Source organism: Excalfactoria chinensis, chromosome 4, assembly GCF_039878825.1.
Source record: "Excalfactoria chinensis isolate bCotChi1 chromosome 4, bCotChi1.hap2, whole genome shotgun sequence".
In the NCBI taxonomy this organism is placed as follows: Eukaryota; Metazoa; Chordata; class Aves; order Galliformes; family Phasianidae; genus Excalfactoria; species Excalfactoria chinensis.
This window is the reverse complement of record NC_092828.1, coordinates 70,856,524-70,879,767: the sequence shown is the minus strand read 5'-3', so window position 1 is coordinate 70,879,767 and position 23,244 is coordinate 70,856,524. Positions and strand designations below refer to the sequence as shown.

At 44.0% G+C, this 23,244-nt stretch overlaps 1 protein-coding gene across 1 annotated transcript; it reads right to left on the bottom strand.

The window, feature by feature from the left end:
• Nucleotides 1–3,072: 3,072 nt before the first annotated feature.
• SH2D1A (SH2 domain containing 1A) lies at nt 3,073–15,641 on the bottom strand. Its single transcript, XM_072336208.1, has 4 exons — nt 15,431–15,641; nt 5,665–5,728; nt 3,494–3,629; nt 3,073–3,211 (listed from the first exon to the last, which is right to left on the bottom strand). Exons 1-4 carry the CDS (start codon nt 15,565–15,567, stop codon nt 3,174–3,176), a joined length of 375 nt encoding a protein of 124 aa, XP_072192309.1. The 5' UTR covers nt 15,568–15,641; the 3' UTR covers nt 3,073–3,173.
• Between the last annotated feature and the right edge of the window lie 7,603 nt (nt 15,642–23,244).

Below are 23,244 nucleotides of genomic sequence, written 5' to 3'. Positions count from 1 at the left end.
TGAATTATCTAACAACATTAAAGAACAAAACCAGCTTTTAAATATTTTATTAAAGAGTAAATCATGCTGAATCTGTCCACTGTATAGCACTGACTGAAGATAAGAACATTGCTTCAGCCAGTTGGTATAAGTAGCAGAGAGACACAGAGCAAAACATACACACACGGAGAGTAAAATATGATGCAAAGGGGTGGGGAAGGGAGGTAGGACACTTCACCACAAATGAAATGTGGCCTTCATTTAGACAGACATTGAGTAATGAACAGCAATTGTCACAAATTTGCAACAGCATTGTCCACCGCTTCCTGTTATCACGCAGCTGTTTATTTATTGTATTTACTCCCACTGAGGGTTTACAAGGAGCATTTTGTGCTTCATGATGAATGTTTTATTGCTGCATTTTCTCTCTTTCTCTTGTTCTCTTTCATACACACACAGCCACTTATAGGAATAAAATAAAATAAAAGATAAAATTCCCAGCCTTATCAAATCCAAACTAAAATACTGCTCCAAGTGGCTGAACCTTGCTGAGTGCTCATCCATGCCGCCCATTTATCTCTTCACTGTTTGCTTCTCAGTGAGGTGACAACAAGCCAGAACCTGGGACAAGACAACTAAACGGATTAAGAAAGTCTGTCTGCCTGTTTGGTAGCACTCTGTTGGATGGTGCTCCCCAGTGTAGCCTGATGCTACAAGTATGGCTTCATCCCTGCCTCTCCCCATTCCCCTGATCCACAGGTTGGCCCCTTCTGGTGGGATTTAATGTGTCCTGCTCTCCCAAGCCTGCAACCTGGTGGTTCTGGAAAAGCTCTCTATTCCTTCTCAGAAATTTACAAACTTCCAAGCTGTGCAGAGGAAATTGGATTTACAGGCATGACACATTTAAGCATTAAACATTTAAGAAACACAACCTCTTCCATAGACGGAAACTTCACCACCACTCTGGGCAACCAGTTCTGCTGTTCTGTCACCCTTACCATAAAGAAGTACTTCCGCATGTTCCTTCCTATGTTCAAGTTCTAGGTCATTACTCCTTGTCCTGTCACTACACACCATCAAGAAGAGCCTGGTTTCATCCATTTGTCTCCCACCTCCTTTTACATATTTATAGACATTAATGAGGTCCCCCCCTCAGTTATCTTTTCCCCAGGCTGACCAGCCTCAGGTCTCTCAGCTTTTCATCATGTGAGAGATGCTTCAGTCCCTTCATCATCTTTGTGGACCTTTGCTGGACTCCTAGGAGATCCCTGTCTTTTTTTGAACCGAGGAGCCCAGAACTGGACACAGCATGTGGTCTCACCAGCGTAGAGTAGAGGGGGAGGACCACCTCCCTCACCCTCCTGGCCATGCTCTTTTTAATGTACCCTAGGGTCCCTTTGGCTTTCTTGGTCACCAGGGCACACTGCTGACTCATGGCCACTCTGTTGTCCACCACTACACCCATGTCCTTCTTTGCAGGTTTATAGATGTTTGGTTTTGGGGGTTATTTTTTCACCCATTTGCAATCAACATTAACTGTGTAATTTGGAAGGGAGCGCTTTTGTAATAGGCCCCTCTCTGCTGGTGAAAGTGTAACTAACATTAACACAAACCAAGAGGTCTGCAGCACATCAAGTCTGTTGGGAAGTTTTCCCCCTGCCGGCCAGCCCATACAGCTCACTAAGTTCCTCAGCTAAGTGCTCCAGCACTCCAGTGAATCATATCATAGAATCATATCATAGAATTGCTCAGGTTGGAAAAGACCTTAAAGATCATTAAGTCCAACCACAACCTGAACATACTACCCTAACAAACAACCCTCCTCTAAATCATGTCCCTGAGCACCATATCCAAATGGTTTTTAAATACATCCACGGATGGTACTCAACCACCTCCCTGAGGAGCCAATTCCAGTGCTTAACAACCCTTCCTGTAAAGATGTTTGTCCTGATATCCAAGCTAAACTTCCTCTGGTACAACTTGAGGCCATTTCCCCTTGTTCTGTCACCTGCCACCAGTGAGAAGAGACCGACCCTGCTCTTGCTGTAAGCACCAGTGCTAACCCTGAAAGCCAACAAGTCCTCCAGGTGTAAGCCTCTCCTACAGAAGCCCAGCAGCAACTAACACATGAAAAAAATAAATAAATAAAAGCAAATATTGTGTAAAAATGTGTACTTTTTTTTTAATTACATGTTGTGGGGATTTTTTCAAGTAGAAAGAATACTGGAAAAATAAAAAGTATGAGGTTCTCCACTGGTAATTGTTGTCATTTACTCAGAACATTACTTGAGCTTTCAATTCTTTGTGCAAATTAGAAATTTTGTACATGGAGACAGCACTGAGTGGTTCTGTTGGACTGCTGTATGGGAGCTTGGTAATCACAGCCTGAACCTCTGATTAATCAGCTGAGGCAAGTGTGGGGTCAGCTGTAGGAGCACAGGTGAGAGTGATGTAGCTGTGCTCCTGGATGGGGTGGAGCTCGACTCCACCTCCTCTGAGACCTCATTTAAAGGCTGACTCTCACTGAGGCAGCATCTCTTGGAGATTGCTCTTCAGGGAAGACTGCCCCAGCTTCTTCAGCCAAGGCACCACCGGTGAGTTTTCCTTTGCTTATTACTTCTGTACATTTGTTGCCATCTTTGCTACCATTTGTATATTAACAACCAATACAACTGCAGAGAGCCTGATGTGGTGGGAGTTAGTGGGAATTCTCCTGAGGCCATTTCTGGAATACCTTTTGGAACTGCATGACAGTCACACAGACATCAAGTCTGAGTTCAAGGGAGGGACGCTTGATATAAACAATTTTCCTAAACCTACAAAAGGGGTCTTGCCCATAAATGTCTATCAGAAGAGTCGAAAGTCAGTTTACATAAAATAGACGGACTAGTCTTGAGATTAGAAAATGTTTTGCACTTGGGACTTCCAAAAGAAGAAAAGATATGGCACCACTTAGTAGCTGATGTTTTTGTCTTATCTCTTACAAAAAATAAAAAATAAAAATAAAATAAAAAAAATAAAAACATTTTGAAACGTAAAACTTCTACACTTGGAGCTACAAATACTATGAAACACATTCTGGCAGATGTTACAAGAAAACTCATGGAGTTGTACTAACTATCATAGCTTGTACTGTTCTAGAGCAGGACTGGAAGCACTACTGAAGGGTAGGGTTATGCCACTGGGAAATGTCTTCATGATGGTTGCAGGTAGTCACGGCCATCGTTTCTACCTAGAGAAAAATAAATACAGAAGAATGTACAGAAATACAGAAGGATGAACACCACAAGCAAAAGGACAGATCAGATGAACCACCCCTACCAGAGCCATGGCAGTAGGGAAGGCAAGTATCTGCCTCTGATGTACTACTCAGGAATACATGTTTTTAAATGGATTTTCTCATCAGGTTGAAGTCCCCAGTGAGTCACATTTTTGGCTCATTTAGGCTCAAGATCTCCACCCCCATGGAGGACCCTGCCCCTCACAGCCGAGGCTGCCTGCACCCCATGGGTACCTGGGGAACACTTGGATTTTGCACGGTTGATGACCGGATGCTTCAGAGGTGTAACAATGCCCTGGTCAGGTTTCTGGAAGGCTGAAATGAGGTTGTGCATTTTCCGGAAGAGCCGCCGGTGAACCCCAGGTGCCGTCTGTGAACCCAAAGGTGAGAGGTGAGAGGAGGCCTGTCAGTCAATGCCCTGGTGCTGAGCCTTTGTCCTCAGAGAAGAAGCCATGTGTAGGGATGAAGCCAGCCCTTCCCTCAGCTCCTCCATGTACCAGCCTACAACAAGATATGGGCCAGGGGTCAGTGCTGGGGTCTGTCCTTTTCAATATCTTTACTGATGACCTGGATGAGGGCATTGAGTGCACCCTCAGTAAGTTTGCAAATGACGACACCCAGTTGGCATGAAGTGTCAGTCTGCCTGGGAGTAGTGAGGCCCCACAGAGGGATCTGGATAGGCTGAATAGCTGGGCTGAAGCCAATGCGATGAGGTTCAACAAGACCAAATGCACTTTGGCCACAACAACCCCAGGCAGTGCTACAGGCTTGGGGCAGAGTGGCTGGAAGACTGTGTAGAGGACATGGATCTTGGAGTATTGATTGATGCTCAGCTGAACATGAGCCAGCAGTGTGCCCAGGTGGCCAAGAAGGCCAATGGCATCCTGGCTTGCATCAGAAACAGTGTTGCCAGCAGAAACAGGGCAGTGATTGTCCCCCTGTACTCAGCTCTGGTGAGGCTGCACCTCGAGTACTGTGTCCAGTTTTGGGCCCCTCACTGCAAGAAAGACATTGAGGCCCTGGAGTGTTCCAATCCCCCTTGGGATTTGACTGGCACAGTTTTCATTTCCCTGTCTGGTTCCTGAAGGATGGGTGTGATCTGGGATTGCCCACACACCACATCCCAGAGCAGAAAGCAGAGATGGGAAATCTCCAGCATCAGCTTTAAAGGTACATCCCATGGGGACAAGAAAGAGGGCAAAACATAAGCTCCTGTTCTTAGCAGTTGAGTCCAGCATGGTCTCAGCACTGTTTATGCAAAGGTTTCCTGTTGCACAGTGGAAGTGTCATAACTAGCACTTCCTCTACAGAGGTTTCACTGAGAATCTTGAGCCCTCAGAACATTCTGTGAAACACAGATGAAGTTTGCCTAAACACAGCCAGGAAAAGTCAGTGCGCTGGAACCCAGTGGATACCATGGAGGAGCAGTAGGAGGCCTAATCGACACTGGACACTGCAGATGCTGATGTTATCAGGGCCAAAGGATGCTGCGGCCTCACTCAGATCTCCCCTGACAAGTAGATGTCCCGGGGGTTCCAGCACTGCTCCAGGCCCCAGTGCTGCCCCAGGCCCTATTGCCAGGCAGTGCAAATCCTCAGGGTGTTCCTTGTGCAGTACAGGAGTGAGTCCTTCTTCAGCACCACTCTCAGGGCTGAGGCAGATGATTATTTAGTCTGCAGCAATGTGCATGTTTTATCTCTTGACCTGATTCCAATTAGCACCAGGATTCACTCCCGTCTTCCAGAGCACTGCAACCATTTCTGTTAGCACAGTAACCAAGAAATTATGCCTGTCTAGCAATTATTTAATGTCTGTAAATCAGGCTTAATGTGCAAACAGAAATATAATTATAAAGTAATATGGAGATTACATCCAAAGAACAAGATCTTCATAAAAGAAACAAAGGTTATCATCTAGATTCCATCAATCTAAATTGTCATCTGTATTGCAAATAGTGTTACACTATGCCTGAATTACCAGTTTCTTATCAACCGAGTGAAAATGCACTTGGTAACAAGTTTCTGAAGAGAAACCAAGTTTTAAACACTGTACATTGAAAAGTATTTCCTTAAATATCTAGTGTTAATAGTACGTGAGACAGAAAGGAACTGAATACTGATTGCACTTGTCAAATTATAAAAACATAATATTTTTTGCCATTGAAAACGATGCAAAATAATGCACTAATGCATTATGCAACAGCTGAAATGTAGCAGGGAATTAATTTATGAGTTCAAGATTGTCAGAAGTGGCACCAAGACATCTTTGTGATGGGTTCACTCACCATCGATTACCTTCAATGAAAATCAGACTTTGCAGAAGCATGAATAATTTGAATACATTTCATTAAATCAATACTAACACCAAACAGGATACTGAAGTTTTCAGAAAAGAGAAGCACGCACCTCAGCACTCCAGGACCCAGATTCTGTCTTGGATACTCGGTAGGTATAAACGTAACCCTGATGCCTGTGGAAGGAAAAAATGCCAACAGATATTTATTCCTCATTTCTACTGCCAGGTTTCACTCTGTTATGGCGGAGTCAGTTCATCTGCTAACCCCTCCTTAACAATAAATTCACCCATAAACATTCAAGGTTGATAGAAAACTGGGACTCAGACCAGAGGCAGCATTTAACATACTGTGTTTTTTTGGATGAGGGAACTGGTCTGACTCAGATCTAGTCTGACAATGTTCTGTTATTCCAGGTTAAGTTTTTCAGTGACCTTCTTTTACTGACTAACACCAAGAATACTTTCCCTGGGGGGGGGGGGGGGGGGGGGGGGAGAAAGTATAACTAAAAAGTGAATTATTGGCATGTAAACTTGCTGGTTTATGATTTATTTAAATGCAGATGTTCCCAGAAGAAATAACATGACTGCAATTTGTTTAGAAAGCTAGAATCACAAAATCCAGGTAAATTACTTTTTGCTTTGTGAGTACATTCCTAATTCTCAAACGCTGAATGTGAAAGAGTATGAAATCTTTCTTCTTCTTAAATCTAATTTGAGTCCCTCAAGAACAAGGAGCCATCCACTAACAGCACAAGGCATGCTGATGTGCAGAGTCTGTCCTGCTTCTCATGAGAGCCCAATGCAGTGAATGATTTACATGGTAAATACCCAGAAATCTAACTCAGAAGCAGAGAGAACTCACAGTAGTTCCACAGGTACAACATTAATTTAGGCAGTGTCAGATAGGAAGACTGTGTATTACACTACACAGATTTACATGAATACCCAGCAGGATTTTATAGGCCATCCGCTATATCAGCATCAATTCTTCAGAAAGCAAAAATACACTACGTTTCTTTCCAATTATACACAGTATTATAGCAGTTATTACAAAATAGCAGAAAGTGTCGATGACACAGACACCGTATGATTGCAATTACTTACGCTCCATGTCATGGCTCCTGGATGAATCCTTGTTAGAAAGTCATTAGAGCAACCTCTGCAAAGCAGACTCAAATATAATTTACCTGCACAGGAAGCTGTTAGCAGTTGTCATCTTGCTGTAAACCCTTGAAGTTGGGGCAAAAATCCCTGTCATGATATATGAGCTCTCCCCACCACTCCTCACCTCTTGGAGACACAAAATTGTTCCCTCCTGACAGGATGAGGGGACCAAGTTCCCTGCATCACAGTGAGACAGCAGCAGCAGAACATAGCCCTGCCATCCCACCACAACCTCCACTGCTGAAGCCATCAGGTTTGCAGATGGGCCAAGAAGAACCATAGGTGTGCAAAGCCTGCTGTACCTGTGGCAGGAGGGAAGGCCATGGAAGGGCAGCATTGCTGTTCTGTCTGTCCCATGGAACAGCAGCCACTGCTGCTTGATACCATGACCCAAACCTGGTTCTTTCGAAGCACATCTCTGTGAGCCACCATATATGTTCATGTTCAGGGAATTCAGCCCCATCCATGACCTTAGGTCATCTCATACCATTATGTCCTATCTTAAAACCTCCACAGACTGCCCCTATGTCCTCAGTACGTCACGATGCTCACTTCAGTCTTACCCCTGGAAATCACGAGGGGTTTCCCTGCATCTGTGCTCATAGCCGGTATATGATTACTTAAATCAGGATTTTACAGCCCACAGTGCCTTTGATAATACTCTGTGCATGTTAACAGTGCTTGTTCTTCGTTCTCCTAAAGCATTCCAGCTGCTTCAGTTTCTTGAGAGTCTGATTTTTCCAGACATGGTTCTTTCTCTTCCTAAGAGACCGCATGTCCTGAAGTCCTTGAGCAGCTGGGATGCTGCTCTGAAATGTCTGGTGGCATCTAGCACTCTGCTAGGTAGGTTTAGTAAGCCACTGATAGATAAAGGTCAGCTTAAGTAATGTTGAGGTCCAAAGCAGGATGAGGTATACTACAGACATCTATCTCATATAAAAAGAATTTCAGCTATAACTCACTCAAGCCTAAAGCAAATATAAAGGATAGCTCAGATATGAGACACAGAAAAAGTAACAAGAATTTGGGACTGTGGAAGTGTTGAGCCCAGCACAGAGCAAGGGGAGAGTCTGATGTTCCTATCACAAGTGGGAGCTCAGCACTCATCTGACAAACCTATATTTTTCCCAGATGAGGAGAGACATCAAGGCATTAAGGGGCTGGTGGTGCTTGAGTTGAGAAACACAGTGTTATCACCTGCTCTTGGCTCAGAAGACGTCAGGAAAGAAAGGCACCTAGCAAGAGGGCAATGGCCCAGGCCCAGCACTCACCACCCAGCTCCTTCCACAGAATGAGGACATATTTTTTTAAGGAGAGAACAGCAAAGTCCTTCCATTTAACCGCTCTTCATCGGGATCTTTGTTTCTACAAAACAATGGATTACAGCTCTTCTGGTAAGTATTCTGCTAACAAATATGATCTTATCAAAACTTTCTGTTAAGTAGCAGGAACTTACTTCATTACCACTTCAAAGTGCTTTCTAACTTCCATGCACAAGCGAGCAAACGACATCATTTTGATGCGCCAAGCTCTTTTCAGTGCTACATGGACACTGTCTCCGTGAGAAAGGTTTCTGTGATTTAAAGTACCTGTGATTTACTGAGATTGGTGTGGGATGAAGGAAGAACAAGCTGGTTCTCTTAAAAATTAAACAGAAAAAAATAAACTTGAGGTCATGTAGAACATTCCCTCTAAAACTGCAGATCACAAAATGTCAGGGTAAAGCAAGAGGAAAACTACATTTACTGGAGCATCGGTACAAAGAGATGAGAAAATCCCCAGCCACCATCAGGGGACAGCTCAGTTTCACCACTGATTTTTTTTAATCTCATTTCACTTTTCTTTTTAATTCCCAACAAAAATGGATGTGTTACACCAGCTGGGAACTGTGCTACCATGGCTATGCTGCAATAACTTCACTGGGAAAACTTTGTCAAAAGGAAATCTAAAAAAGTTGCTGTTACAGAGAACGGTCCATTTTGTATTATAGCTTTTTTTCTTTATAGCTAGCTAATTCCTCCCAAAGAGCTACAAAGGCATCATTCACAGATGACATACCGAGACAGCATCTGTCTCTCCATCCTCTCCGCTCCTCCTTTTCAACTGTGATCAGGCTTGTTAAAGCTTCATTTGCTCTAACAGGTGAATAATTACAATCTTCTGCACTGCTGAAATAGCCAGAGGATATCAGCTGCATGCTGCAGCTTAAAATTAACCATGACATTTCAGCTGCATGGTGTATTTTAAAATCATTTTCAAATGTTTTGTGTCTCAGTTGGGAAATTTTATTAAACTAATTTGTATTCATTTCTGGGTCCAAAATGGAGCAAATGCAAGGGAGAAAGATGGAGAGACAAGGGAAAGCCGTGTCGGCAACAAATGACATCAATTTCTTCCTCTTCACATAACTTTTATTTGGATGTCTTTGTAATGTACTAATCAACTCCTCTCACCTGGTGTACTTGCATCCTGGTCGTTCTTTTCTCTTTATGATATTGCTTAGAAATGAGACATGGTGTGGCCGACAAACGGCGGCCCACAGCATTGCATGCTGCCCATGCTTGGTTTCTTGTAGCTTTACCACATCTCAGCACTTCAGGCTGAATTTTTGTTTCTTGGGTGTTTGCCTCAATCTTTTTTGAGGTATGGGAAATGTCAAGAAATGCAATGAGAGACAATGGGAGGCTGCTGCATGAGCTGGGCATTGGTGCAGAGTGAGAACCAAAGTGCTGGGCTGGAGCTGGGCCGAACCAGGAGGGAGTGCAGGGAAACGAAGCCTGAGGGCTTCAGATGAGGGCTGCACAACGAGCTGGAGGTGAGGAGGGCTGGAAAAATCATCCATAGAAAGTGAGTTGCTTGAAAGCAGTGGAAGAAACAAAGAAACAGCCTGCAGCAATTCAAGCAGTCAGCAGGCTGTACAGGATAATGCTGAGTATTCTCAAAGTGCTCTCCTGTCCCACTTGGGAAGCCAAAGCTGAAGCTGAAGGGTATTGCAGCCCTGAGCATCCTGTGTCACAGTTTCTCAAGTGTGAAACAGAATTAGTAAACTCTCCATCTCACAAACTGAGGTAGTGTTTACAAACCACACAACACTATGAAGATGAGTGCAAGAGAGCCCATAGGGGAATCACTACTTTCATATTCAGAGCAGGGGTTGGAGGACACAGCAGACAGTATGCACGAGCCTGAGTGGGTCTGGTGACCAGCCCCTTCCACCTCATCCACAGGAGCCTGGTGATTCCCAGATGCCTGCTTAGGCACCAGCTCCAGATCACACCAGAGTGTGATCCCAGAGTGGACCCATGGTGGTGGTAGTGGCTGCTGCTGTGGGAGACCGCTGCAAGAGATGTGAACCCCGAGAGGGACAGAGCTGTCCCATGGCCGTGTCTGAGGGCTCCGTGCCCACCTGTGCTCATGAGGGACCCCCACTCCTCATCTTTCCTGCTGTTGTAGGGGTGGCTGCCAAAAGGACAAACTGATCCAGACTTCTTCTTGAACTGCTCTCTTTTTCGTCTTTTAATTGTTATATTGCTACTTGGTTTATTAAGCACAGAAAGGCCATGAACCTTGTTAGTTAATGTAGGAGAAAATTCTGCTTAAGTTTGTATCTCCTCATTCTGCCTTGGAATGTACATTTTCTGGCTGACAAGCAGCTTGCCTGATTCCTGCCTTGTTTAGGTTTCAGGCATGCAATCAAGGTACAGCAGCTTAGCAATTACCACCCATCAGCTAACCCAAGCTGAAGAAATAGCGTTTGCATTGAGATGATATGCAAGATACAAGCTCCCTGTCAGCAAGAGTGCACAAAGTAGTTTAAATCAGTGTTTACATGGTCTGAAAAGCCCAACCAAGCTCACAGTAGCACTCCATACACGCCCCTCTGAGTTTACACTTCTGTCACTGATTCCCTACCAATGCTTGTTGCTTTGTTTACCCATGCTACCAAATCCGTAACGTGTAGATCTACCATAACAGTGCAACGCTGTGTGCAAATGCATTATCTCAATTTTCTTTTCAGAAATGAACAAAAGCCTGAAAAAAAGAACGTCAAAGCTTGTGAAATGTCGGTGAGTCTATTTGCAAGCAGTCTTCTGTGAAGGATTGGCAGCATCACCATTTGAGCACTGCTGATGACCAGCAGAAGAGCTGGTTCACCTACAGGGACAACATGCAGCCTTCCTGAGCAGGTGATTGTGGTGGTGGTCTGATACAGGGCAGCACAGCCAAAAGGAATGCCTCAAATGGGAATTTATTGACATTTGGAAATAGAATAAGAATCGGGGGATTCCAATCTGAGACAAGAAAGGGCAGGAACTTACTTTCCAGTGGGGCAGTAGCTGAGCTTCGTGAATGATGATGCAAAACAGCGTATCACAATGGCAAAATCCCACGATAGTTTCATATATCTTTGAAACATTTGTAGGACTGTTTGGGAGTGATGAGTGATGTGTTGTAGCTCATAATTAGATTTCCCATTTCTCTCAGAGCAGGGAGGCACAGCTCCGACCGTAAAATCCCTGGAGCTGAAATCACTGCTTGAACTAAATCTTCAAAGCTCAGGTCTGAAAAATCAGAGTAGAGCTGATCTAGATTCTGTTATCTACCAAGTGCACTCATTCCATTGTGTGCAGCCTGCCTAGCATGGTGACTAGCCCTTATTCAGGCTTCCCAGAAAAATGCACTGGAATAGCTGAAGGCCACGGGACAAGTCATTCCTCAGCAAAGATTCAGCAGGGAGCTGAAATAGCTCTGCTGTGCCGCAAAAGACTTTTTCAAAGCTGAAAATAGAGCGTGATATGTACAACAGCAACTTTGAGTTGAGGGGCTCCCCCTCAGATAGGAGCTTTTATCCCAATGCATGATGGTTATTGTGCGCAGCGTTATAATGAATGCAATTATTCTGCCACTTCTATCAAACATGTTACACGGGAAACAAAAGAAACACTGAGCTGAAGCTGACTCGTGATCCCGCATCACACCTTCACACTGCACACCTGGTAGGTCTGCTTCATCAGAAAGTTTCAGCACATCGCTGAGACTTTGGTTACATTGACAGAAAAAACAGCATATGTAAAAGTCTGATAGCACAGATACCACAGCCTATCCTCACTGACACTGCTGCTGCTTCAAGAGCTCTAAACAGCATTCTGTTCCGGCTTTTGATTATTCTCTGCAAATTGAATGCAACACAGCACATGAAAGGCTGATTCCAAACAAATGATCTGAACATAGGATTTGACAAGTATGTCATGTTAAGCTGAACATTCACCGAGAAATATTTGAAGGTCTGAAACAGCTACTAACGCGGCAAGTATATGAATGTTGAGACCCAAACTACAAACTACTTTCTCTGTGCCATTTCAAGCACAAGCTGCTGCTTTCTGCACATGCTCTCATATAGCTGTAAAGGAAAGTGGTGCTTTTGGCACTCTCAGGAGTTCACTCCATGCATTTTTCACGCACTGTTGAAGAGGCTGCATCCCAAGCTGGCCTCCCTTATTGAGTCCTGTGTCCCCCATCGACTTCATTAGGAGCAATGTGCACAGAGGATTTCTGACAGCGCTAAAAATGTCAGATGGAATATCGAGCGGTGAGGAAGCCGTATCAGTAAAGAAAGCTCTCTGGAACAACCAGGCATTGACAGCAACACCTCGGAGTGCTGCACATAGCGCTCATCTGTAGATAAAGCATGTACATTTTTTTAAAGCATATATATTTCTTCTATTCCTGTTTTCAGGAGCAGTAAAAATCTTCTCGCTGTTCAATGCAAGCCTAACAAATTTCCAGGAAATGAGCGTGTTCCTCTGTTGGCACAGTCAAATTGGAACAAAGGATGGCCTTAAAGTATATATTATCAATGTAATAATGGCATTCATACCACAGAGATCACGAAGTACCACAAAGATCATCTGAAACAGAAAACCTCACCAAAGGCTGCAGGCAGCATTTTTGTTTGCAGGAGCCCCAGGTTACCCTGGTCCAAAGCAAAACCCTTCTACCCCTCCATGCAAAGTATAACTGTGGTCATAAAATATTTCTGTAAGTGGGTTCTTTGCGCTTTGCCACAGCCACACCAAGATCTGTTCCTTCTTTGCAGACTGGAGGGCATGCTGTGCGCGCACTGTGACTTGGACTGGCAGAAAGCAGCAGTCCAGGGAGATAGAGAATACACCAGGAGAAAACAGAAAGAAAGCAGAGTTTTCTAGATAAATGCTCTGACAACGGGGGCATGCCTGCCGCAGCTACCCATCTCTGTAGGTCGGGTTTTATGCTACCACCTGTCTCTTTTATACTTGCCCTGTAAATTCAGTGTCAGGCGCAAGGGATTCGTGAATCTTTGACTCTTCTCCCTTTTAAAGGTCAGGGCTCCACTTTTTAATTGAAAAAGCAAAAGGTGAATGAACCTGGCTGTGAACACTGCTGCCTTTATTATCTGTGCTCAAAGACTGCCAAGCTACTTTGAGGCCTTTTGGGAGTGCCCAGAGCAGGGTGCCATCACAAACTTACAATGTCTCTCCAAAAACGGAGGCATTTCTTGAGCCACAGAAAGGCAGAGGCAATTGCAGGACTCACCAGCAGCTGGGTGGGAAGGGCAGCCACCTTCCTGACTCTTGTTTTTCTTTTGATAAACTGTGAACACAGCAGCTGCATGTTTCCTCCTTGGATTTTAACAAAGCTCTTGTACACATACACTCGTCACCTGTTCCATCTCTGTGAATGGAGTTCAGACTTGAATGTAAGGGGTTTGGACTGATCGGTTTATTTTTCCAAGGCTAGGCTTGGCATCCTCTGCTGAATACATATCTACATCCCTAATGCCTTCCCTGCCCGCTTCTCTAGTTTCTCTCTTTTTAAGTGCTTGGCTTTAGTAAATTTCCCTGTTAAAGTGCTTCTGTAGTTTATGACACACATTTATCTAAACTGCCACTGCTACCTCCAGCATGAGGCCACTCCCCGATGCCTTTATGATAACTGTCCTCAAAGTTATTGTGCAATATGTTCTTTATTTGAGCTGAAGTATTAGAAAGTCTTAGATCCAAGCTTTAATTCTGCCATTTTTCAGCCACCTTGCTGCTTATGTATGGTCATATTCACCACAACACCTTTTCATTTATTTTTTTTATCAGAATTTATCCAAGATGCTATTGGAAATTTCCCTCATATGGCGTGGATTATAAATATATATGTATGTTCACAATTTCTATTCTACAAGGAAATCTGCATAACATTCATCAGCATTTTTTTTTCCTTTTCCCTTTTGCTTAGCATATATGTGTTTGAATGTGACATAATATGAAGATTTGAGTGGCCCATAATTTCCAGATACAGTTAGGTGTGTCTTATTGCTCTTTCCCCAAAGCCTGCAGAGCTTTATAGCTAGCAATCCTTCCTGTTCTTCCTATTTTTGTTTTATATGTCTCATTTTATATATGCCATTTTATATATTTCATTTTATATATTTGATTCATGAAATTTCTTCCTGAAGACATGTCATTAACATGGCAAAAAAAAATCCCAACTGATTGCATACAGGTAGAAGACCACATTATATACTTACATCCTGATTTAGACTAATAGAGAACTAATCTTAAGATTCCCTATTTTATGCAGCATTACAATGTTCTGCTTGACCCTTTCTCTAATGTCTTGGTGTTCAAACTGCTTTGACTTCAAGATTCTGCTTTCATTGCCTGTTGCCGTCACAGGAATCATAGCACTCCTTACCCCTTGCTATGTCTATTCCATTTTCTTATTTCCCATTCTTCAGCTAGCTGTTAAGGGCTGTATTTCTTAGCAGAAGTGCCTGTCTTGGTTCATCCTCTGATTTCATGAAAAGAAGAAAGAATATATCATCTGCCATGAAGACGCTCTGCTAGGAGGTGGTGTATTTGCAGTTTGCCTATTACCTCCTTGCATTTCTCTATTTACTGGTCTGCAACAGGAGAATAATACTCACTTGGAGCTTAATTGTGTATTGTTGGAAACGTATTCGAGACCTTTGGGGAAAACCTGACTAATGATTCTTCCTCTGCTGGTTTGTTTGGGCTTTTTTGCCCCCTTTCTTCGCTCACTGTTAGCTATTTTCTTTCTGGCCCTAGCACTGTTTCCTCTTGCTTTTCTTCTACTGAAGCGAGACACAGCCATCTGCATGGGCACATCTTCGCTCTGTCAGTGCATTGGTACTCGGTTGTACAGCAGTCTCTCTAAGGACTTCTCATTCCTCTGCCTTTGCCAAAAGTAGAGAAACTAAGATGCCTCATTAAAATGAGGTCCTGTGACTTTATAGTTTTCCACTCTCCCAGGGCAATATCTACTAATACCTCCCTGACAGATCACCCCATCAAATATTCCCCTTTCACTTCATGTAGTGAAACGCTTCCAATTAGTCTGTTACCCATTAGTATTCCTCATTCTTTAAGGGTATTTTAATCTAAGCTCAGTGGATTGTAGGATGCACAGCCTGATCAAGAGCACCTCAATGTGAAAACGCACAGGGCCGATGCATTCGCAGCCCTCTCCAGTGAGAGCTGCTCTGAAAGAGTAGCAACCAGCAGGCACAAAGCTGAGCTGCCCAGTTATTCTTCATGGCACCTCACCCACCCATCTGTGCTTAGACCCCACTCAGCCTCATTGCATGGGACTCCCCCACTCTGCAGATTCCCAAGCTGGGATCCACAGCAGCCCTACCAACCCTCCGCCGCCCATACTCACAGCACACAGAGGCAGTAGACCCCCGGGATGCTCTCGCTGTCCCGCAGTAGGTAGCTGCCATCAGCACCCGCCGCCAGCAGCAGCTTCTCCCCAGCCTCGCGAGTGATGCCCCCGTGGTAGATGGGCAGCGCTTCCATGGCCAGGCCAGCTCTGCCTGCACTGCTGCCACTGAACCCAGCACGGCAGTGGCGCAGCGGAGATAAACAGGATGTGTTCACACTTCTCAGCCTCCGCAAAGGGTAAGATAGCGCTGAGGGAAGAGTGAGGAACGAACATTACATCTTTTGCTTTTTTGCTCAAGCATTGGGTTTTTTCCTTTGCCTCTTTTTGTCTTCCTGTTTCACAGGCTGTGACAGCATCACAGCCATCTCACAGCCCACCCTGCCCAGATGTCCCTGCTCAGCCCTCACAGGATGTGGTGCTTGGCATGAGCTGAAGTGCTGACGAAAAGGGGCAAGTGGGATCCTGAGGGCTCTCTGCTAATCAGAGATGGAGTTTCTAAACCTCTCTTCTTACAAAATCCTGAGGAGTGAGAAACCAAAGGCAGCAAGCTTGGGCTTGTGGCCACACCAGGCGTCTGGTGTCAGGCTGCTGGCATGAGTGTCCAGCTCAGCAACCACAGCCAGTCCCCAGACTGATTTACCTCTCTGTAGGTTGTTTTCATAGCCATCAGTCGGTGATATTTAATCACTGCTAGCACTTGTTCTTGCTGGAGGCAGGCAGGCAGTTGTGCAGGCAGGGAGGCCCCACACATCCTTCCTGACGCCATGAGCACTGCTGTCACCTGCATGCGCATGCCCTGAAATCCAGAGACATCTCAGAGAAAAGGCTGTTTCTCCCAGCTGCCATGGTCACACAGTTCTTCAGTGTGCTTCCTACTCGAAGGCTCAAGGCTGAAACTTTGCTTTTTGTATCCCCTGCTGCAGCCAGGTTCCCATAGCCGGGCGCAGGAGGAAAGGGCATGAACTGAAATACAGAGGTAAGTACAGGTCGTGCTTGCAATGGTGTTGCTCTGAAAGGAGCTGGCTGGCTTTTCCCCTGTGGGATGGCATTTCCAGCACCATGCCACCGTGCAGCTGGTGGCAGGGTACTGCACCCTCTCATCAGCACCAGGCTCCAGCATCCCCAGGGCATCATGTCCTGGCAGGTGACTGCTTCCTGCCCAGTACTAGGGGGCTGAGGCAGGAAAACTTCCTCTTCAATTAGTCTGGCAGCTTCTACTGTCATGTTCAATGATTCCTCTTTCTGATGATGCAGGTGCTGCTTACCTCATTTCCTGAACTTAAGGACTGGCCTATTCTGGTCATTTTTTCTAATGGGTTGTTACAGTATCTGCACAACAAAGTAGAGCTGCTGCCTGCTGCATGTGTGACTGATGTGGATGGTGACAAGGACTAAGTGAAGGACTGTTCCCTTGTGAAGCTACTGCCTATTTTTTCTCCTTTTCCAAACTACTTACATTATTGTGGACTTCTGACATTTTCCAACATCCTAACCTATCTTTGACATTAATAGGCAATTTCAGAAAAAGATTTCTGGCATTAGTTGGAAAGGAGAAACCACCAGAGTTGTCCACTGCTGCAGATCTCAGTTTCCTCCTCATCAGTTTTCAGCTGAAACAGACATAGAGAATCATAAAACTTATGACTACAAGAAGCTCTCTCAATAAGGGAGCAACTGCTCTAATCCAGACCAATCTGCCTCCTCCCAGCAGCTTGATGGAGTCTTCACAGAGTTTAAAATACAGCTGCAAATGCCCACCTTTGCTTTTGCGGGTGAGGAACCCACAAAAATCCAGCTACCCAACCCTGAAGCCAGGGCTTCCCTACATATCCTTTTTGAGCACATTGTCAAGGGAACATGCAGCTTCAAGATGTAATGGAAATACTGAGTTCTGCAACAATGCACTGATGGTCCATTTAAGCACCCACGCCCGCCCCGTAGGATGCTGGATGTCCCCTTCTCTTGCTCAGCCTGCATGATATTCAACATATTATGGACAAAGTCGATTCGGTCCTTCACTAACCAGTCCAGCTGGCAGCCCCTGGAGCACACCGTAAAAATTTATCTAAAAAATACATGAAGGAAAGGAAATACTTAACTGCGCTCTGAAATATTTGGCCGTGAAAAAGAGGCTTAGAAAGACAGGGCTGCAGAGACCTCTTGGGTCATCAAGTCTAGTTTCCTGCTATCTTAGCCAAACACAGCACATAATCCCTTTCAGAAACTCATTATACTCTGTCTTAAAAGTAACTTGGGTGGTGTTTTTTTGTTGTTGTTGTTCCCACTGTTCTCATTGGAAAGCAATTGCAGAACATCACAATTCTGTTGTTTGGAAACCTGCTTCCAATTTCCATTCTAAATTTATTCATGACCAATCTATACTCATTTGCTCTTGTGCCAACGTTGTCCTTTGGTTTAAACAGAGGTTTTCTCTTTGTGGAGCTCATGCCCATGCAGTGTTTATCGTGCTTCTCTTGCCCTTCATTTTGCCAAGCTCCTCTCCACTTCAGGCTCTCCCTTCCCATGGTCACTGCTATCTTTTTCGGTAGCTTCCCAGATGTGAAATGAATCACTAATCAGTAACATGTGCTGTCCTGGCTGCCTTCTAACCCTTTCCCCAGGTAGAATACATTGCTCTGTATGTTCTGTGTCTTTCTCCATCTTAATAAGTTCTTACCAGTGAGTACCAAAATACGCATGCATGATCTCACACTCAAATCCTTCTCAATTTCATCCAGTTTATATTATCCCAGTTCTCATGGTCACTCAGTTCTTCCCAAACGAGAAGTCTTTGCAGTGACAGTAGGTCTCTACCTGATGCCATTGGTAAATTCAAGTAGCACATGCTTATTTTTTTATGCCATCATCATTAATAAGAAATGCTAAATTATATCAGGCCCAAGACTGACACTTGGGAAACTCTAATACCTTCTCTCAGACTTGATCCTCTCCCCCTACTACTTTGTTATCCACTTTCCAAGTTTTTGCACAAATCTCCTTTTTTAACTAATAATTTCCATATGGCACCGTACCAGTTGCGGTACTTCAGTTTAGATAATTAGCTCTAAGCGTTTCCATTGTCTAGAAAAATAGATTATGATGGTATTTCAGGCACTGGAACTTGTAAAAGTACCTGAGAAGTGGAAGCAGGGAAGGCAAAATAAAATCACTACAAGATTTTTGAACACCTGCGAAGATTTGAGCTGATTTTCATTTTCAGATGAGCTGCTTCACTCATCCCTAGTGATGACATTTTCATACATTGTTGAATTTTATAACAATTCTGGATATTATAACAAGAATGAAGAAGCATCATTAAAATTTGCAGATATGGCTACTTGACTGAAAATAAGAACGACCTTTAGGACCTGTAAGAAATTAATGTTACTGCAGAACTGTTATAGAAAGGCCCTTGTAGTTTTGCTGATGCAGCAGTAGTATCATAAAGGCCATCGCTGTAGAAGAACTGAAAAAGCAGCTTCAGAATCACCAGCTATTGCAATGTTTTGTAGAAAGATTAATTGGCAAAAAGCCACATTAGAACACAACTAACTTTAAATATAATTTTCATTATTTCTTGTCACTTTCATTTTTAGTGTAATCTAACAAAATAATCAGAACAACCGTATAGAATAGTATTTGCAGACAGTCTTGTTATTCATGTAAAAAAGTAATACTGAGATTCATTAAAATGTTGGTTTCACTACAGAGTACCTGCATTTCCTTTTTGAGCTGAAATGAGATTGAAAAACACAGTGACAATTAGCTAATGAGAAATTAACTGTAGGGTTCTGAGCATCAACAGAGGAGGATCCAAGGTCATTTTGTCTTAGGGTTTATGCATTAGCATACATTTCTGCAGCCTTCATGTTATTCATGATGCTCTATGGATGCTGCTTGGGAAAAAAAAATAAGTAAACAGGAAGAAAAAAAATTAAAGATGGTTATAATAAATAAAGCTTGGATTCAGGAGCAGGTTTCAGACATCATACTAGATTACAGACTTCATACTAGAGGTTGCATAGGTTGGTCAGTTCGCATTTGCTTCTGAAGAAGGCCAACATGTAAGACTGGACTGACACAGAACTGCCCAAATGTTTGGTAACCATGAGGGAGGTTAAAGAGATGGACTTTTGCCCCCTTCAAATCAAGCAGAGCTCTCCTCACCTGGGAACATTAAGTCCTCCGATGGCACTTTAGGTGCTGTCTGGAACAGTGTACTGGGCTCAGAACTTGATAAGATGAACTTTCTCCTCACCAGCAAAGTGGGCAAACATTTGGTGCTGCCTGTGAGAGATGGATCTGGAGGAGACTGAGAGTACAAAAGGTTAAAGCCCTTTATGAATGAAACCCTTTATGCTCCTCAATATTTTTCTTCTGAGCACAGATAAGCACGCGCATACCATAAGTGATATCATTTCACTGAACTTTAACAAAGCTGTTTCCTCTGTGTGGCCTCACAGCTTACCTGTGCAGTTGTTTTGAATGTTTTTTGAGCGAGATAACACTAAAATTGAAAGCTACATAATACGATGACATTCATATTAGAAGTTATCTGTGTTTTAATGCGGTTTCTTATACTGCTTACTATTTCATACTTCTTTCTCCAGCAGCATTGCAACAGCTGGCTATTTTGCAGGTGCGTTTGCATTACCAAAGCAGAGATGCCATTTGCGATAATGTCAGCATAAGCAAAGCTACTCTTTGGAGCCAGCACTTTCTTATTTTCCGCTATTACTCTTTTGACGGCACTTTCCCGTAAAATTCAGCAGTGCGCGGGTAGTCATGAGCATCACGCACCCAGCTGCTTTGGAGACCAAGGCCTCCACATCCTCATGATTTAACTGAAGCAACTTCAAAGTCGACAGGGCTAAAGCATGTAATGACACTCTCTGGGTGGAGAAAATGTCTACGCTGGAGCTCTTCCTGGTTGCATTCCTAAGTGAGCAAGTCTGGAGTTGCACATAAGCTTTAAAAACTAGATTTCCACACAACAATCATGCACAGTAGTAAAAATTGAGTTTCTGACATCCCATCTGAGTTCCTAATGGATATTTATCTGAATTACAACAGCATCATGCAATTAGGTATAAATAAGGGCCTTTGTTCTGGAGGGGAGGAAAGTTTATCAACTCTGAACCATATGCAATTGCGTGTCTAATCTCTCCCTGCAATTATTTCAAATGCACATCCAGATGATAGCATTTATATTCATTCTGAGATTCACTGAGTTTCAGGCCAGAAGGGATCATTATACCATCTGGCCTGACCTCCTGGATATCACAGGCCATTACATTTCCCCAATTACCTCTATATTGAGCCCCTTAACATGTGTTTGACTAAAGCATAACTATTTTTGACTAAAGCTTATCTCCCAAAAAGGCATCTAGTCTTGATTTGAAGCCATCGAGAGGAGCGAATTCACTATTTTGTGGGTACTTTGTTCCAATGGTTAATCACATTCGCTATTAAAAATGTAGGTCATGTTTCCAATTTGAATTTGTCTGGCTCCAGATTCCATCCACTGGTTCTCATTATACTTCCTAGAGTTAAGTTAAAAAGCCCTTCAGTACCCATTATTTTTTCCCCTCAGTAAGTATTTATTCTCTGGAGTCAAGTCACCTTTCAACTATTACGTTTTGTTGTTTCTGATAGGCTTTGCTGAACTCTTAAAAGTCACGGGGTAAAGAGTTTTCTCCTGCCCATTCTGTCTGTGTGCTTGCATTTTGCACGGTATGGGTTCAGCAGCACCCAGCCCCTTCTCGCGACAGCACTGAGGAGCATAGGGGTGAGTAACTGCAGGCATGTGTTGAGCTGCTCTCTTCTGATCAGCTGTGGTCTGCAGTGAAGCCTCTCTCTGTCTCAGCACACAGCTCCCAGCTGCAGGGTGAGGGAAGTTACACCTTGCTGAAGTTTCATAAATACAAACTTCAGTACGTAGCCTTTCATCCCAACAGGACAGGTTTATTGTATAACCGGATTTAATTTATGACTGTACTCACCTCGTCATCCTCCAGTAGTGATTGGTGATGGCTCGCAAAGTGCATTGCTTATGGCAAAAGGAAAATGTGCTGTGCGCGCTGCTGTTGCCTGCTGGGGTGTCCAATATTTTCAAGTTCCAGTCATAAGTCTACTTACAACAGCAGAAAAGGAAAATATACAGAGACATACCTTTTCTCTTAAAGGTGCAGGTTCCAAATACTTTATTATTCAGATTTAAACTACATTTTAGAGCAAATAGTTCAGTACAGCACTGCATCTACTCCCTCTTGCACTTAGGAGAGATTCTGCATTTCATAAATCATTGAGAGTCCACAGCAGTGATGTTGCCCTGCTCTCAGTACCTCCCCTCCGAGCACTCTGCAGAGAGCACAGTGGCAGCACACATTGTGCCCACTGCTGTCATGGACCAGGCTGGCAGCAAAGCAGGTGCAATCTCAGCTGAGGAAAAGGAACAACTTGTGGTTACAGTAACTGCTCTCTGGAAGTTTTACCTTAGCGTTTTGTGAAGACATTGCTTTTCCAGCCTACATCACAGACAACAAGAGTGATTACATTTCTGTCCTAAAAAACACCAGCAAATATTACCGATGATGCGAGTGTACACGTTCACACAGGGTGCTTATGTATTTCTAAATGCCTGTATGTTTTATAGTACATTTATCGTACCAGATTCTGAAAAATGTCTTCATTAAGCTTTATCTTTTCACACTGATGGAGTTACTTTTCTCCAGCCCGGGAAAAAGAATCTGTGTTGAATCTCTGCCAGGTTGCACTGTCATACCACGAGCTCCGTGGAAGGTGAAATTATTCACAGGGCACATTCTAATCTGACTGAAACCAGCAGAATCTCCTGCTTACTGTGAGAGATTGCACAGGTGAAACCTCACTCAGCAGACAACAGGAAGTGAGTGTTGGACAACAGTGATCTTCAGGCAAGGACTGCCAGCAGTTGCCTCTGCTCAGCCCCGTCCCGAGCCGTGTGCTATGAAGCAGATGAGCAGGGCCCTGCAGCACTGGCAGCTCCAATCAGCACAGTGAAATTCTGGGGGTAGGTTAAACCCACGTCTTTGTCATTTTGCTATTGATTGCAGGCTAAATCAAATACAGTAAGAAGAAAGAGCAAACAGAATTGAGTTGGCCAAGACAACATTTCTATGCAAAGAGAGGCTCTTACCCCTATCAGTGTCACAGCTCTCTACATTAAGGCCATTTTTTAAAGCACACATGGGGTTTTCCACCAACTGGAAGCTCAGGCTGGGTGGTGCAGAGGACTCACACCTCCAGGTCACTGCATTCCATCAGTACTGGATGGGTGCCATCTGAGGGCCAGCAGTGTTTCATAAGTTCTTGCAGAGAATCATTCCATTTGGCTGGCATGACCTGGCAGCTCCACTGGTTGGGAAGCCACATCCCACATATGGTCAAACCCTTGAAACCAGGATCGTGGTAAGAAGCAAGACAAGGTGCAGGAGTCTGCAAGTGGTGGATTGCTACACTATTTTAAGATAAATAAAAATGCCTCAGGAAACATGACATGAAGTCTGCGAGGCTGAAAAGAAAGATTTTGCCTCCCGAATGGGAACCCTGGCCCATGGCTCACAGCCCTGTTGAGGTGGCAACAGCCAGGTGGGGAGAAGGAAAAGCTCAAGACTGCTGAGGTGTTATCCTCCTTAGTGTCAAAGGGGAAATTTAACCCAGAGATGACACTTGCTGCTTGATTTGGCACAACATGCACATGAAAGGCTGTTGGCAGGCATACATGACTTGGGTCCCAAGTCTCAGCTAAGCTAAAGAGCTCCTGCCAATTT